Raw genomic sequence first — 16,765 nt, forward strand, 5'->3', positions numbered from 1 at the left:
CGAAGACAGCAGCCACCTGCTGTGAAAGTTGTGTTCTACATGCTTTACGCTCCCTTAACAGTTCATCCAAACGATCCTGTACCTCACTGGCTGTCCAGTCACAAAGGGGTTTGCATTTGAACACTTGGGCCAACTCTTTATCAGGACAGTTACGTACAAACATGACTGCCAACTCTGAGCACTGATTGGGCAAGGTTCTACCCTCACTTACAAGGTACTGTTCAGCTGCTTCTGCAGCTTTGTTAAGCCTAATCCAGAAATCTAGTGGACCCTCATTAGCATATGGTCTCATTGAATAGAAGTCAGCTAATGGCATACCTGAGTAGACAGTATCCCCAAAGTGTTGCTTGAGAACACTGAACACTGCCTTAACATCTGTGACAACAGGGTTGTTACGCATCCAGACTTTGGTCACATCCCGTGCCCTCCCCATGAGCCTAGACATCACCTCCCCAACATTCTCAGACCCAGTGTAACCCCTCTTCTCTAGGTAGACTCCCATTAGCTCCTCCCACTCCAGGACAGAGTACTTATCTGAGCCATCACCCCTGAAGAAAGGTGGAGCACTAACCTCTGACTTCACAACCAGATTCAGCTTGGACGCATCAATTAAAGTTGACCCACATTGTTGAGGCAGGGGAAACTGCTGGGATTGGTCAGGGGAATGGGCAGGAGAAAGACTTGAAGCCCCAGGCTGCAGTAAACTCGCTCTGATAGATTCTCCTATCTCTGAACCAATCTGCTTAATAAGGTCACTAAGCTGACTCGGTGTCCCATTATTACTGAGGACTGGGGACAATGGTACATCAAGAGACAGAGGTGGGATACCCTGGTCAGGTGGAGTAAACAGCCTACCCCTCCCAGTGCTTGTAAACTCAGGACTAGCAGCCACTCTACTCCCAGGAGCTGACTGTACCAATGGTGTAAATGCATGGACACCCCTCCCTCTACCCACACTAACCACACCAAAATCCCCAGCATAACTCATCTTATGGACTTGAGAGTCTTCCATGGCTCAATAGAGAACTAAACTACAATGTAATTTACTGCATACAAATACAAAAAAAAATGCAATAAACAAATTCCCTCAAAACATGCAAATAAACGCCAATACAATTATCTAGTGAATATGCTACATTCACCTTCACTATTTACAGTATACATTCACTTATAGCAAACCATCAACAAGTGCGCATGCGCGGGTCGCGCATCTCCTCCACATGCACAGCTCCGGTGGTCAGCTTGAGCTAACCAGTCGGCAGGTCGCGGCACCAGTTTGTAGCGTGGTTCGTTCTGCGTTGTGTAATTCTTAATGAAGACGCTGCCACAACTGATGGTCTGCTCGTTGAAATCTTTTTATTTGCCCTGCACACGAAGAGACAACACACATGTTACCCTTGGTGCAGTCACAGCTCTCCGGCACCTTGCTAGCCGAGGGTCAGGCAAAAGAGCGCCAAAAGGAATTAACAGGTGCTGCGTGCACACTCGCTGCACAACAGCATATACAAGTAAAACTATACAGAACATAATTCTGACAAAATAAAAGACATACCTGCACACGAAGAGACAACACACACGTTACCCTTGGTGCAGTCACAGCTCTCCGGCACCTGCGCGAGCACATGTACACTCACTCAACCACTGTCACAAGTACTTAGAAGTTACAACAGATACCCCAGTCAGTGAGCTCTGTGAAACTTGTTAACATAAATTCCTACACTGTCCACACTATAACAAACGTATGGTTGCAAAACAGTACATTGTATAACCTTATGACGGTTCCATATTAAACAGTTTCGGAGCCAAGGACAACATACCTTGCTAGCCGAGGGTCAGGCAAAAGAGAACGATAAAGTGGTATGGGGATACAGATAACCCGCGATGGGCCAAACCAAAATATACAAAACTTTTACAATCACTTGTATGTACAATATTGGTATGAAAAAGTGTTTGTACACCAAATAAAAACATTAGCTATGCAGCTGTAATTAAATAAAAAAATACACTGAATTATTATTATTATTATCAGATTATTAACATCCCCTCTTGACCTGGCCTATTTGAATTGGTCCTTGTGTGCAATTTGGTGCGTAATCTAGGGGAACAACATCACACTGCTACACATGCAAAAGAGAAGAGGTGGGACCCATGGTGGTGGGAGCACTGGGCCTAGTCTTGAGTCCTGATGGAAAACTGAAGGCATCACAAAGTGAGAAGGAGCATTCGCACAGTCAGTGTGGATTAGACAGTGTAGAAAGTTTAATGGGCTGTGGGCAATGCAATCTGCTGTTCCAGTCAGGCTGCCGGCAATCTCTATAAAAAAAAAAACCTAGCCTATTAACTCCCCTACCTTCAAATGCCTCAAATTGTGTCATGGCTAAGAATGGTGAAAGAAACAGAAGAGCAAAAGCAACCAGGCATCATATGCATGGACAACCTGGATTGCATGTGAGGATTGTTAATTGTACCCCCAGAGGCAACCTGGTGTGCGGAGCAGAGCAGCAGAGTGGGAGACGCCTCAGCGGCTCGGGGGCTGAGCAGTGGGAGCAGCAACGTCTCAACCTTGAGGCGGAAGTGACAACAAGGAGGCGGAGGGCTGCTGGTCGAGAGGGATACACCGACAGTTCATTTACTGAGAACACCAGCCCAGTGCACATTGTCTGAAAGATAAGGGAAGTGAATGCCTCACGCCTGATGGAAAACAAAGGGGGCAATTTAAAACCATCTGCATCCAACACATGCACCCTCCTCCTCCACCTTTCTCTTTCTGTGTCCTGACTGATATTGAAACATAATCCATTTGGACTGCCGACATGTCATAATATTTTCTTCTCGCCCTCTTTCTCTTCCAGTTTAATTTCAGTTGGTTGCTAGTTGAACAGACATGTGTTCGAAGTTTAGTCGGTTAACTGTCACAAAGAGCTGTTCAGGAGAGATTATTTTTTCTATTTAGACTCATAGATCAACACAGAAACATATTTCTCGCTTTTTTGAAAGACTATACTATATGTACATAATGTAGACAAAATCCAAATAGTATTTTCTCATTTGCAAAGAAATACGGTAATACTACTGATAATGTCCTCCTCTGATTTCATTGAAATGGGGCACCGCGAACAACACTGAAGTGTTGCAGATCATTATTAAGGGTCATTTTGTTAAGATTCAGGATCAAACCGCTTCAGCACTGACAGTGTTGATTGATGATACTTTAGTAGCAACATTATCCCACCCGTAGAAACACAATTAATATAACAGAATATCCTATTAATTGTGGACTAGAATATCAGCATCTCAGCTGTACCCATTTTGAATGTTTGAGTGCGATTCTGTCCTTGTGTTTCTCACAACGCTGTACACATAGTAGAAATGACAAAGTCCAGAAGCAAATAGGTGAATTGATAAAACGTGGATTTTAACAATGTTTGTTTTATCTATACTATTTCCATGATTCCACCTCACTCATTGGGTTACTCCTCTCCGTACCAGAGAGATGTGTTGTTGGTATGTTGAGAGTGAGATGTCGTTTTTGTGCACTGGTCACTCACTTATAGCCATTTTGTTAAGTTGAAGTTGACTTTTCCATCAACAAACTATAAAAGACATTGAAAAAAAATGGCTGTCTGCACAATTATATTGTACATTGAAAAATAAAGAAAATGGAACCAATGCAAAACAGAAGAATATCAAATAGCCCAAGCTATACCTCACCCATCACCACGTAAAAATACATCTAGTTTTTTGAAACGAAGAGGGGAAAAAGCTGTTTTCATCCTAATGTTAATAATTTATGTTGTCTGTGCTTTTTTATTATTTATTTATTTACTACTTTCTATTCACCAGCCAGTCAGTTTTCAAAGGTTTCATAAACAAGAAAGCTATTTCAAACTTTGGAGTTTAGTTTCAAAAGGCTTTCACTGAAGAATGTAGATTTTTTTTTCTTTTCTTGTACGCTTGTCTCGTTATTGTTATCTGGTGAGGCTTGGATGTGAAATAACCCTGACATGTATTCATTTCTATTGACCCTATGGAAATATAAATTAATTGCTACTGACCCCACAGGCTGTCAGCCTGTCCGTTTGCTTTTCGGTGCAAATTCTCCGTATTGAAAGGTGGTTCATTGTTCAATTCTCTCTCAATCACGGCACTGTGGAAGTGCAAGAAAGCCGATAGCTAAGATGTTCTGAAAACTACACAGGGAAAAATGATTGGCAAGACACAGAAGTCTGAGTTAACTTTATGCTCCAACTATATATATGTGCGTGTTTTAATGCAATGACAGCAAAGTATGCATTGGTGAAATTTGATAGGGAAATATGTACAGGTCTTGTGAGACTAGAAGACAGTGAGTCATTTTCTGCAACCCAGGTTTTATTACTCCTACTGCAGTGTTTACAGTGCCTGTTGGTATATTGGTTAGTATGTGGTGCATTTGTGCTTTCTTTACCATACACAGAAAAAAAAGTGTTCTAAAAAGGTTATATCGCTCGCTTGATATATGGCACCCTAAATTCTATATGGAACCCCAATGAACCCTTTTCCTTGAAGAAAAAGGGGTTCTACTTTATATAATTTTTAGGGGGTGAGATATATGAAGCAAGCAATATAACCTTTTATTCTAAGAGTATACTGTACAAGAAAATATGCAGTTCTTACCAGATAATTATTTGGAAATGTCCTTTTGGTGCTTATAAGTCGTTTAGATTTGAAATATCGTTTAGATTTGAATAATGAATTCTACATTTCAGAAAAAACAAGACAATCCATTAATGTCTAACACTTGTTTATTATTAATTATGGTACAAAGAAATGTGACAGACTTGAAGCTTTTTAGAAATACACAAAGCGCCGCTTAAATGACCAAACAGATATTGCTCTATAAGATTAAGTACAGTTTTCAGTCTATAAAATGAAAAGCAACCTTTGCAGGTTCATCAGCTTTGGTTTTCGAGGTCTTTCTTGAGTTACAACAATATTTCAAACCAGTTGGTGTATGAGTCTGTGTGGATATAATTTAAAAACATTTATCTTAATTATGATTATCTTTATTTGTTTTTTTACAGAATTGGGTACAATCATAAAGCCTTCTTTGCCCCCTATACAATAGGGCACATCTTGGAGACTGAAACTGAGAAGTGTATGTAACATAGCCACAGAGAGAGAAAAGCTAAACAAGTAACAACAAAGTCTAGTAAGTCCTATACATGTGACCCTGGAACCCACTTGGCAAAAGTAAATCGGGTGTCATACAGAATCTCAGTTCAGAACCCCCCCCCCCCACCATGAGAAGTGAACACTACTTTCAAACCTACAGGAGTCATTTTTCGGTCTTTTTTTTCTATTATGGTTTTTGCATGGCATTGCTCACAATGTACGGTGGTGACGTCAAATTTCAAAGAACTACTACTTATCTACTCATCGATTCTCTTTGTCATTTCAAGATTGTCGGCGACATTAACCCATTTCTCTGTACAATGTGCATATAACTATAGAGCTTTGGTCCAGCATCAAAAGGTTGCGTGAAGGTTTAACCCCCGTCCTTTGTCTTTTTGTTTTTGGTTACAGCTTCATCGTTTAGCCTCAGTACTACATGCCCACACTATACAGAAGCCGCATAATCACTTCTCTTACATGTTGGGATGAGGTGGGGTGAGAGACAGAGAGGGAACACACAAAAGTCTTTAAATTCATTCAAATCACATATGACTTACGGTATATTATGATTGAACACCATTTAGTAATACTGACTTACAATATTACACTGTTAAAAACTACTTCCTGCAAAAAAGTATTCAATCTTTGCTCAAGGTAGGCCTACAGTATATAATAAAGGGTAAATGAACATGAAAGGTGGCTCCTATGTAGTGCCTCTCAAACCTCAGCCTTCTGTATACTATCCTCAACTAATGTCTATTTCCTTATGTGTTTGTAAGTGTTATCAAGTGCACTTTACGCTGCTTGGCAAGCAACAGGGCAAAGTGGGACTAAGTGTTTTACTTTAATAAAATTAGAATATTTCATATCAATGTGTAATCTTAAGAGTTCTGAAAAGTGGTTTTACCTGTATGTATCAATTTGCTATACTCTTTATAGTTCCACACAGTGCGGTAGGCCTATAGGTTATTAACACATCAGTGGTGTAACAATATGGATTCCTTAAATCCTCCATGTGGGTCCTGGTAATATTGAAGTACACCTATAGGAGGTGAGCTGCATGTTGTGACGACACCCTGTTGATATTCAACAGCCACACAGCAATAACACCCTATGATTTGTTGGTTGAAATGAATATGGATTATGTCTCGTGAAAGGGCTACTTGGTTGTCTTGCATTTCACACAACTTTTTCCAAAATACTTTTTGAATGAGGCTATACCGTCTGTCAAGGCTTCACTATAGAATCACTAGAAGAAAAGAAACACGAAACCGCAGCAGGACATTTCACAAAACATATTTGACCCCTGAAGACAAAGATTCAGGGATTAGAAAACGTTCAGATTGATAAGATTATAATGAGTTACTGAATGCTAAAGGGAAGTAATGCATATTTTGCTCTAAAGGTCAAATCATGTCAAATAATTGCTAAAACCACTAACGTGTAATTTGTTCTCAGTGACAATGTACTCAGAAGAATATACATGTATTTAGGGATTTGGAATTTGGGCTGTCTTTTGTGTTTTGTTGTCTTGTTTCCAGATTTCTGTAAGTCTAACTTTGTTCTAAGTGGTTCATCTCAAACATGCAGGAGCAATTGTTCAAATGGAAAAAACTAGACACACTCTTCAGAAAGGGATGGGCAGAAAAGTCCTCACAGTAAAACATGTTCTATATTGCAATATCAAAGGGTTGTCAACTAACAAAGAGTTCTCTTTTGGAATCAAAATGTTATTTGGCATTCTGTTGGCCTTTGTGTAACTTAGTTGAGCTCAGTGTATGAAAGAAACTGTACAGTAAAAAGAACCAGAGAAAGGGAACTTAGGCATATAACAATAACTAAAACATGTTATTGGCCAAGGTAAAATACCCCCATGTTCATGAGCTGAAGTAATGTGTTCTTTGGCTATCAGGCTTTGGCAACAGAATGAGATACAGTAGCTTCAGACATATCCACAATAGAGGTGGTGCACAGAGACAGAACCTATATGGTTAGGTACTGAGTACCCCCTCATTGTTTACACAGCCTTCAGTTTATTACCCTTCCTCCAAAACATAGACAATCTCATAAAATCATCGATAAATACTTGTAAAAGTAGTACAAAGTTGTACACTGTGACTGAAAATAGTTGCAGATGAGAAAGAATCTGAGACAAACAATATGCCATTGTTGAACAGCAAAAAAATGCATTTACATGACAAATTGGACATTGTAGTTTCAATTTAGTAGATATTTACATATAAACACAGGAGATAAAGAAATTAAGTGAGACAAAGATAAAATGTACAGCCAAACTCACACACATATCTTAGATGTTCTTGCCAGTACAAATGTAAAAATTTAGAACACTTAAAAAATTATTCTTAGTATTCCGATGCAACAGACTTTGGTAAGTAGTTAGTGTTTTTGTCTTTGATTTTGGCATGATTGCTTTACTAAATTCTCCCTAATGGGAACCCAAATTTGAACAATATTCTGGTCTATGAGGCCAGAACTATAACTCTTTGAAACAGCACACTCTAGGTTTGTAATTTTCTTCTATCAAATATTGACATATTTATTTTTATTTGGGGATTTCGGCAAGGTCAATAACTGTGGTAATCACACTGATAACACGTATTCTTGTTTGCAAACTTTCATAACTGTCCTTTCAGTTGACTCTATAAAAGGGGTGGAATGTTCTTTCATTCTTCTTCCCACTTAGGGTCATGATCCACGATGTTGTTAGGACTTTTCTCTTGATCTCTAGTTTTGGCCGTTCATTTTGGGATCTCATCCAGAGAGTCAGAGAGAGGGTCCATGGGCGCGGTCGGGCCGAGGTCCAGGTCCAGGTCACCGGGCTGTTTCAACCGCTTTATTGTGTTTTTCAACGCTTGCCTCTTGTTGCAGAACCAGACGCGGACCACCTCGCGGTCATAGTTCAGTTTCTCGGCTATCTCTGTCATTTCTTGTCCAGAGGGGTGCGTGTTCTTCTCGAAGTGGCTGTTTAGGATCTCCAGCGCTTGCGGGGTGAAAGAGGTCCTCCGCTTGCGTTTTTTGGAGGGCTCGCTGCCAATAAACTCGGTCAGGTTCTGCATGCCGGACCGGTGGCGGGCCTCGGCCTCGGCCATCCAGCGCTCCAGAACGGGCTTAATCTTCTGGGCGCTTTTTGGGGTGATGTCCAACTTCTCAAACCTGGCAGGATATAAAAGGCCAGGGTTCAGTTTGCCTGTCAGACTGCTACCTATAGTGTTCTCTTGGGCTTCCTGTGGTAGGAAAAAGTGGCTTCTCAGGATGGTGTGTCTGGGGAGAATTGAGAGAGAAGAATCTTACTTAGGTGCCCTGCTGGGCCAAGGGATAACCTGCCTGCCTCAGTGAACTGGAAGGGCCTCCTCTCCCAGACAACTGCCACTGGGACAGAGACACCCACCAGCCTTGGATACATTCATGACAGTTTGTAGCCAAAGTTGTAGCAATTGGAAGTGAGTGTTACATGTGGTGCTATTTTGTTTTTCGCTTGTCTTGTATTTGGTTGTGATTCGCTGTCCCAGATAGGCAGTGTTGGAGTGAGGATACCCTGCCATTGGCTAAAAAAAGACTTCAGATAGACCCCCAAAAAAACAGACAGAGCATCTGACTATCATGATCAAACACTGAGCTTTAGCAATGTAGATTACACAACACATTGATGTGAAGTATAATCCACATATTACATCACCAATCAACAAAAGGTAAAAAGGGGTTAACCAAACAACGAATTGAACATTATTCCCATACCTTCCCTTGAAGTGATAAAAAAAAGTATATGTTTTTAATTCATATGGTCAAACAGGCAGTAGTGCATGCACCTAGTTCTTCTCAGTTACGTGCACTCAATTTTTATATCAGTGTTGAAACGTATCTATAGCACGACAGCAATGATCAAGCGCTCATATACAGTTACAGAACTGATCTTTTCTTGCTTTTGTAGCTGACTTGTATATCTTAGACCACTTTTTGCAAAACTTTAAATACAAACGTCCACAATGAATACAAAAACTCGCTAAGTGTTTTGTTCACAGAATATTAACTCATTGTTTTCATCCGAAGAGAAATGTGTGCAATTGTGTTCACTGCCTGGCATAAATAAATACTATTGCACAACATGTTAAAATCCCCCCCATCAGTGTCACACCATGTACAATATAGAGAATGATCTATGCAATGGGGACTTTCCACTTTTTATGATGTTTTACAATATTGCGGACATGCAGAGATGCAGAGAAGGAAGTTGGGTTACTTAAGTCACTATGGGTTACTCCTAAGTCATCATCTCCAATATTGTGACCTTCGATTATAGAGCTTTGCTTTGGTGTAGATTGAGGCCTACAGTATATATATTCAGACTGTATCAGTTGTGTTTCTGTATCCAATTGGAAAGTCTACAAAATGTGAGCAAACCAGCCTACTGTATGTATTGAATACATGGAGTTGGATGGTGATGATATCCATGAATGAATCCTGCACAACGGGCTTATTATTTACTTATATTTCTTTTTATCAGGAATAATATTTGATTTGATATGTATGAAATCGTCTGGTGACAAAAAAATTATTCTGTCATTTTGACCTTCATGATTTAGTGACTAAAGAAAATGTATTGATCTAGTGGGATTTTTTAAAAGACAGACTAACTTTCTGTTTTGTCTGCTTGGACTCGAGAGACGAGTGTGGCTGTGTTCATCTTTTTGCAGTTAGTCGTGCTCTTTTGATGGATCTATTTGCAATGTTGACAGTGTAGTAGATTTTTAAGGAATGTATTTATGTTTTCAGAAGGCAACTACATTTAGAAAAAAAACAACATTTACTGTTTTGCAAAAGGCCACAGAGTTCTGTGTCTTGTGGATTCTGTTTTTGAAAATAGTCATTATTCCAAAAAAAGCGATTTGAGCAAGTGTAAATACATAACTGTAATTTCTTTACAAAAGCAGTATGAATTATTAATCCACATTCACATTTTAATACATTTTTCAAACTTTTCTTCTGCCTCAAGTTCTCTTGTATATTTAATATGAATACATTTCCACCCTTCAGACTTGAATATACTTCAGAGTTTATGGATGCATGAAGCATAAGTCATTATTTGAATTGAATGTATTGTGCACTTTAGTGCTTTTGAAAAGTACCTTCAATAGCTCAAGACTATAGTTACAACATTTTGATAGAGTTCCTGAGTCACGAACAGTAGCTGAATTATGGCTTGCTGAATCAGTTTAATCTCAACAAATAGTTGATACTACTGTCCTATTAGAACATTTTCAGGAGTATCTGTACTGTAGCTCTGTGTATTCTGACCCTGTCACTTGCAGAGTTCTGTGAGACAAGCACAGAGATGGCTTTTGGCTTTCACATGATGAAAGAAGATGGACCTGGGCTAAAGTTGCTGGGTTTCTCTCATGCTGTATAATAATGGGGTCAGTGTCAGAGTGTGGTTTGAGCTGCCTGCCCTCTAATAAGAGTCCAGACATCTGTCCAGGTATTCGGGAGCGAGCAGCTGAGAGAAAAAGGTGATCCCCCTTTAAAACAACAGCCGTTCCTGTCCAGGCCTCTTCTAAGACCTTGACCCGAACATGGATGTCTTTGATAGAATCTTCCTGGCAGGCAGGTGAGGAGACGCCTTAGAGCTGGGGGAAAGGACCCCTCTCACACAAACAAAATGAAAGACATTTCTTAGTGGCAAGTCGGCTTGTTATACAGAACAGTAGGGAAGTGATGCTGCCCTAGCTTACTGAAGAACCCTGCCAGTTTTTTCCTGTTTCCCCTCTCTGATTGTTGGTGCATCGCTGCTTGTCGACGGCCATTATTATTTATAACCACCTTTTAAACAGCGGAAAGAGGACGGTTATATACTGCAGGGAATACTTGAGTAAATATGAGGAGTCGGTAGAGACAGGACATTTCATGGATCAACAGGAACCAAATGCACCAAAATGAGTTGGGAGCTGCTCGGCTGGCTCCCACTGGTTCAGAACCACCAGGGGAAAATAAAAACATATCTCTACCTCTTTTACCCCCCTTGTCTCTCTCTCTTAACGGTCTTAAAAGTACCTTTTTTTCAGGCCATGCACAAACATCTGCTAAGTGTAGCCCAAAAATGAAGGTTTGCATATGATTATTGTCCTGTTTATATTTAACCCTTTAGGAATATTGTGAGGCCATGGCTAAGAGTGGGTCTTTGACTGAGTGGAGGCTCTATTACTTACAGAATACAAGTGAGGGATCAGTATCCCATCTTTCAGATATTAACCCAGGAGCAGGTAGAGAAAGAAGTGGATGTGATGAAATAGACATACGGAGGACGTGAGGGCACGTATCTGCTACGTTGATGCACACATTGGAGACCACAGTTTCTTGTCATGAGATATGAATCGTTGATGTGGAAGGGCTGTGTTCTAGCGTGGAGGAATGTTGTAAATGCATGCAGCTTAAACATGATTCCCCTTCAAGAATTACACCAGCAAGGAGTAGTTAAGACAACATTGTGCACCTATGCGTTCTGAGCAGCATTCACATCAAGAGCACTGTGAATCTTTGGACATGTCACTTTATTGAGGTTGATTAAAACGTCATGCATATGTTTCTGCAATAAAATGTGTCCTCCATTTGTGAAAGAATCGATGCCATCAATCATAATTTGCAACACTATCTATAAATAATTGATACAATAGAATAATAATGTTGTGTTTCACCCTTAAATATGACATGTAGCAATATGACAGATTGCATGTACCAAGCACTCTATCATAAGCAAGCTCCAAACCCATTGCTCTGATGATGTACTTATGGGATGTTTGTTCCCCCTGTGATAAGCAAATAAGGCTTTTTAACAAAGGGAGCAATGGAATCAGACAAGATGGAACCATCTGTCACTGTCTGTTCCAGTGATATCGGACAACAACATGCCCCTGAGCTAGCATGCGGTCCCCTCTTCTCCCCCAACTTCCATGTCTCTGTTGATGTTAACTAAACTAAAGCATGTGAAGACTGCCTCTCTACTTCAAACATAGAAGATGCTTGTCATGTCCAATGTCATACAAACCAAAAAAAGACTATCTTACCGACAGAAATGAACCCTCAAGGACATATTACCTGTTTATTTATTTTACTTTTAATGTATGTTATAAATATCTGAATTATGGATGCTTGTAAATATTTCATGTGTGATTTTTTAAGACTTTAAACATTAGTTTGAAAGGGCTGTCCATCATAAGAGCCCTGCTCCCCCCAGTTTCAGATTATATCGGCCGTTTGATGTTGATGTGATGAAACTTTTAAAAGCCCATTGCACCAGTATGTCACAGAAGCAGGGCAGGTCATCAGCAAAGCACATGTATTTCAGAAACACATTACAAATGAATACAGGAATAAGACGGGTACAGTGCTGATAACTGTTGACAGTGAAGCATGCAACTATGGTAAAGCAAATTACTATAGGTAGAGTACAAAGAAAAGGTAACATGAAATTAGCCACAGTAAGGTCACGGCCAAATGCCAGAATTTAAGAAAATAACATGATTATGATATTATTAAAACTATGGACTTCACATGTAGTCCTCTGTTGCTCAGTTGGTAAAGCATGATGTTTGCCATGCCAGGATAGTGGGTTCAATTCCTGGGACTACCCATACATAAAATGTATTCACACATGACTGTAAGTTGCTTTGGGTAAAAGTGTCTGCTAAAAAGCCTACATTACATGTTTGGTGAGATAAATGATTATACTTTTTGATCATGTGAAACTCTTCGGGTGGGTAACATATTAACCCAATGTGACTTTGTCCGATTGGAGATACTGTAGGTACATTTCTAAGGGGTCTATTTCATTGGTACTAAAGTTAACCAGGTGGAAGGAAAGACATAAAAAGCAAGAGATTAACTCGTAACACTATATGTCTGATTATCTAATGAATAGGTAATGCAGCTGTTTATTTCTAAACGCATGTCCTTACAGGACTGTACAACATGACAATCTTCTTAACAGACCAGTTCTTGACAGGTTCTCTGAAGCCCAATGTAGAGGGAACAGCAAAAGACCTTAGTAATTATTAAATGCTTTAAGTGCTTCGTGGTAATACTCGAGGTAATGTATTTTGCATAAGTAACAGCGCGCTCTTGTGTGAGAGGAGAGAGAGTGAAGAGGACAAAGAATTGACCCGAGAGCTTAATTTGACTGGATGGTCTTCAATTATGTATTCATTTTAATATCTTGATGATGTCTGCTTAAATATGAGATGAAATGTGGATGTGAGTCATCATGGACACCAGAAGATTATGTGCACTCTCAAATACAGCAGCGCTGAGTGCCTTCGTCTACTGTGGCTACTACTGCATACTGACAGGAGTGGAGCAAGAGGGTCAGTTGAACTACAGAGAAATTATTGTCCATCATTCAGATATGAAATGGTATAAGATGTTGTACATGAATGACATATATATTTCCATAACACTGGTAATATGTTGTATTTATTTGTCATTTTAATACCACAATGAGTTAGTAAACTTAAATTCTGTACTGCAGTAAAGAAAAAAACATTTATCACTTGATGGGAAGGATAGGAATATTCCACAAGACACCATAATCAACAGATCTGTGGTAAAATATATCATGCTTTGATGTTAATCACATGGCACCCCAAGTCTTCCTTACCTGCAGATGGCAGACTGACTATAGGCCGGGCCTTCGGCCGCGCTGAGCGCCTGTCCCACCTGAGTCTGGGTCAGGCCAAGGGACAAGCGACGGATCTTGAATGCTTTGGCAAACTCCCGAATCTCCTCCAGGTTGACCCCATCCACCTCGCTGGGTGCCATCTGGGGGTCTATAATACAACACAGAAGGAGTGGGTCAAAAAACGAGGAGGACCAAGGCACTCTTCATATAGTTTAAAGGAAAAGCTGCACACTAGTAGCTCCGATGCAATTATTTATTCACCAACGTTTCGACAGCCAGCTGTTTTCATCAGGGCTTCTCTTCATAGAGTTAAAATGCCTTTATTGTGACGGCCTGTTCAATAGAACAACATCTCAAAAACTCTTTGCCAGGGAGTGCAAAGTGAGGCGGGTTTCAGTTACCTGAATAGCACTGTTAAACACACCGGATATAAGGAATGTAGCTCATATATATACATTCAAAAAAAATGTGACCGTGCTGCTCTCTGTTGACGAGCAAAGAGTAGCTTTAGAAAATAGATTATGAAATGTACCTTCATTTAGCAGCGATTCTCATTTTGGTGCTTCTCTGCCTCTCTCTAGTTGATAATAGCAGTCTCTGTACAGTATGTGCCTGGTCAATGGTAGTGAGAGTGAAAGGCTGGCTTTGCATTTAACACCAAATTGAAAATGTTCCTCCTTTAATCTTCCATATAAAAGCTCATACAACATACTCTGTGGCATAAAGCCATTTATTAAGTTAGTCTACGGTGTCCAATTGCCATTCTCGGCATTCATTCTGTTTCATGCAAACAGCTTTATAACCCACTCTCCCTGCTTTTATAATGAAAGATAAGGTCTGTGGAATGTTTATTAGAGAACCATTCCTATTCATGTGTACCTCCTTTGGGTTAGTCAATTGAGGTTTCCACAGAAAGACTGTGCTGTTGTGCACTGCACAACTCAAGTGTTGACAGATGACAAAAAAACTCCTCTGTGTAGAATTCACTTTATAGGAATGTTGTTGTAAATTGCTGCTTTGCAGACCCCTTATACACTGAGGGTACAAAACATTAATAACCACTTCCTAATAATATTGAGTTGCACCCCCTTTTGCCCTCAGAACAGCCTCAGTTTGTCGGGGCAGGGACTCTACAAGTGTTCCACAAGGATGCTGGCCCATGTTGACTCCAATGCTTCCCACAGTTGTGTCAAGTTGGCTGGATGTCCTTTGGATGGTGGACCATTCTCGATGCACATGGGAAACTGTTCCGAGTGTGAAAACGTAGGAACGTGGAAGTTCTTGACACAAACCGATGCGCCTGGCTTTGGCAGTGGCGGTCATGAAATGTTGAGTATTTACCAGCTTTTGTAACATGAGTCTGATAATTATCTGTACAAAACAGTTCATCTGATAATACTTGTGGAATATAAATATACTTGCTTGATATATGTTTTGAAAACTGAAATGGTCTATTAAATCATTTTCAGTAGACACTCTTATCCAGAGCAACTTACAGTAGTGAGTGTATACATTTTCATACTGGTCCCTGGTGGGAATCGAATTCACAACCCTATAAGCACCGTGCTCTACCAACTGAGCCACATCATCACATCACCTCATCACAAACTACTTGAAAACAGGTAAAAAAACGGGAAACACAATTACTGTATTGTGCATTGTTTTTCTTCATGGTGATTGAAAGTCTACAGGTACAAACCTAGATGACCAGCTAATGTACAATACAGTAACTGCACAAAAAGTGGTTGTTTTCCATGTTATTTGATCGAGAAAAATATTGAATTTGATGTGGATGTGTTGTGTGTTTGCCCATAACTTTGCACCTTTTGATGTAATTGTTTGAGGACAGGGTTTTGTTCTTTCTGGATTCCATTAGAATGACAATCACAGAGAAAGGGACAGGGAAACAACTCTTATAATTCCAATGATTGAATCCTGCAACTGTCACACCCTGACAGTGGCGACTCGTCATTCAGGGCGACCACCAGGTGTCTCACAGTTTCCCCCCCATTATCCCCTGTGTATTTATACCTGCGTTTTCTGTTTGTTTGTTGCTAGTTCGTCTTGTCTTGTTCAGGTCATACCAGCGTGTTTCCCGTTTTGACCTGTTTTCAAGTTTTGTTTTCTAGTCTTCTCGGTTCTGACCTTTCTGCCTGTCCTGACCCTGATTCTGCCTGCCATCCTGTACCTGCCTGACTCTGACCTGGTTTACGAACGCCTGCCTGCCCTCGACCTGCCCCCCATGTAACAACAAATACCTGAGATTCGAACTATCCGCCTCTTGAGTCTGCATCTGGGTCTTATCCTGAGTCGTGATAGCAGCATACTCTTCTTAATTATACAAAATATTTTGCCAAAGCGGAGATGCTGAAACAAAATGTTGCCCGCACTACAGACGGCTATGTAGGTCCGCTAATACTAGTAAAGTCCATGTGCCCTACTTTTGTGATTTTTTTCCTCTTTAAAAAAAGAATGTATATTTACATTTTATTCCGATTTTTCAGAACTCCTACTGCCCGTGGCTCTGCATGAAATGGAAGCACTATTCATAATTTGACAAGCACTTGATAATATGCTCATGCAGTATTCTCAATTTAATCTGGTCTTTACTTATAGCCTACTAATATATGTGTAGAATTGTAAAAAGTAATCCATAGCCTGCACTGGAATAGCGAATGGAGGTTACCTGCAGTTACTTTTTTATATGCCAGGAAGGCTACACCATTTGTGAGCAATAAATATAGCAGCACGAGGAAGCTGGGATCTGCTTTTATTATATAGTCGCCAGTCAAAACTCTGTTTCCACACGCGATTGCGCAATGTCTGGGCTTATGAATTTAAATACATTTGCCAAAGTTATAGAATTACTGCTGTCTGTTCAGAAAGAAATGACATAATTCAGAATAGCCTACTACACCATGAGTA

The 16,765-nt window shown here is 40.1% G+C and overlaps 1 protein-coding gene across 2 annotated transcripts in view; it reads right to left on the bottom strand.

Annotated features, from left to right (window-relative positions):
• Nucleotides 1–4,766: 4,766 nt before the first annotated feature.
• LOC129822746 (POU domain, class 6, transcription factor 2-like) overlaps nt 4,767–16,765 on the bottom strand; it is a 125,198-nt gene continuing 113,199 nt past the window's right edge. For both annotated transcript variants that reach the window (XM_055881125.1, XM_055881126.1), the window contains exons 9-10: nt 13,820–13,988; nt 4,767–8,436 (exon numbers count right to left, since the gene is read on the bottom strand). In XM_055881125.1, the coding sequence (XP_055737100.1) occupies nt 7,914–8,436; nt 13,820–13,988 (692 nt within the window). In that variant the 3' untranslated portion in view covers nt 4,767–7,913. The remainder of the gene's footprint in view (nt 8,437–13,819; nt 13,989–16,765) is intronic.

Source organism: Salvelinus fontinalis, chromosome 25 (genome assembly GCF_029448725.1).
Source record: "Salvelinus fontinalis isolate EN_2023a chromosome 25, ASM2944872v1, whole genome shotgun sequence".
In the NCBI taxonomy this organism is placed as follows: domain Eukaryota; kingdom Metazoa; phylum Chordata; class Actinopteri; order Salmoniformes; family Salmonidae; genus Salvelinus; species Salvelinus fontinalis.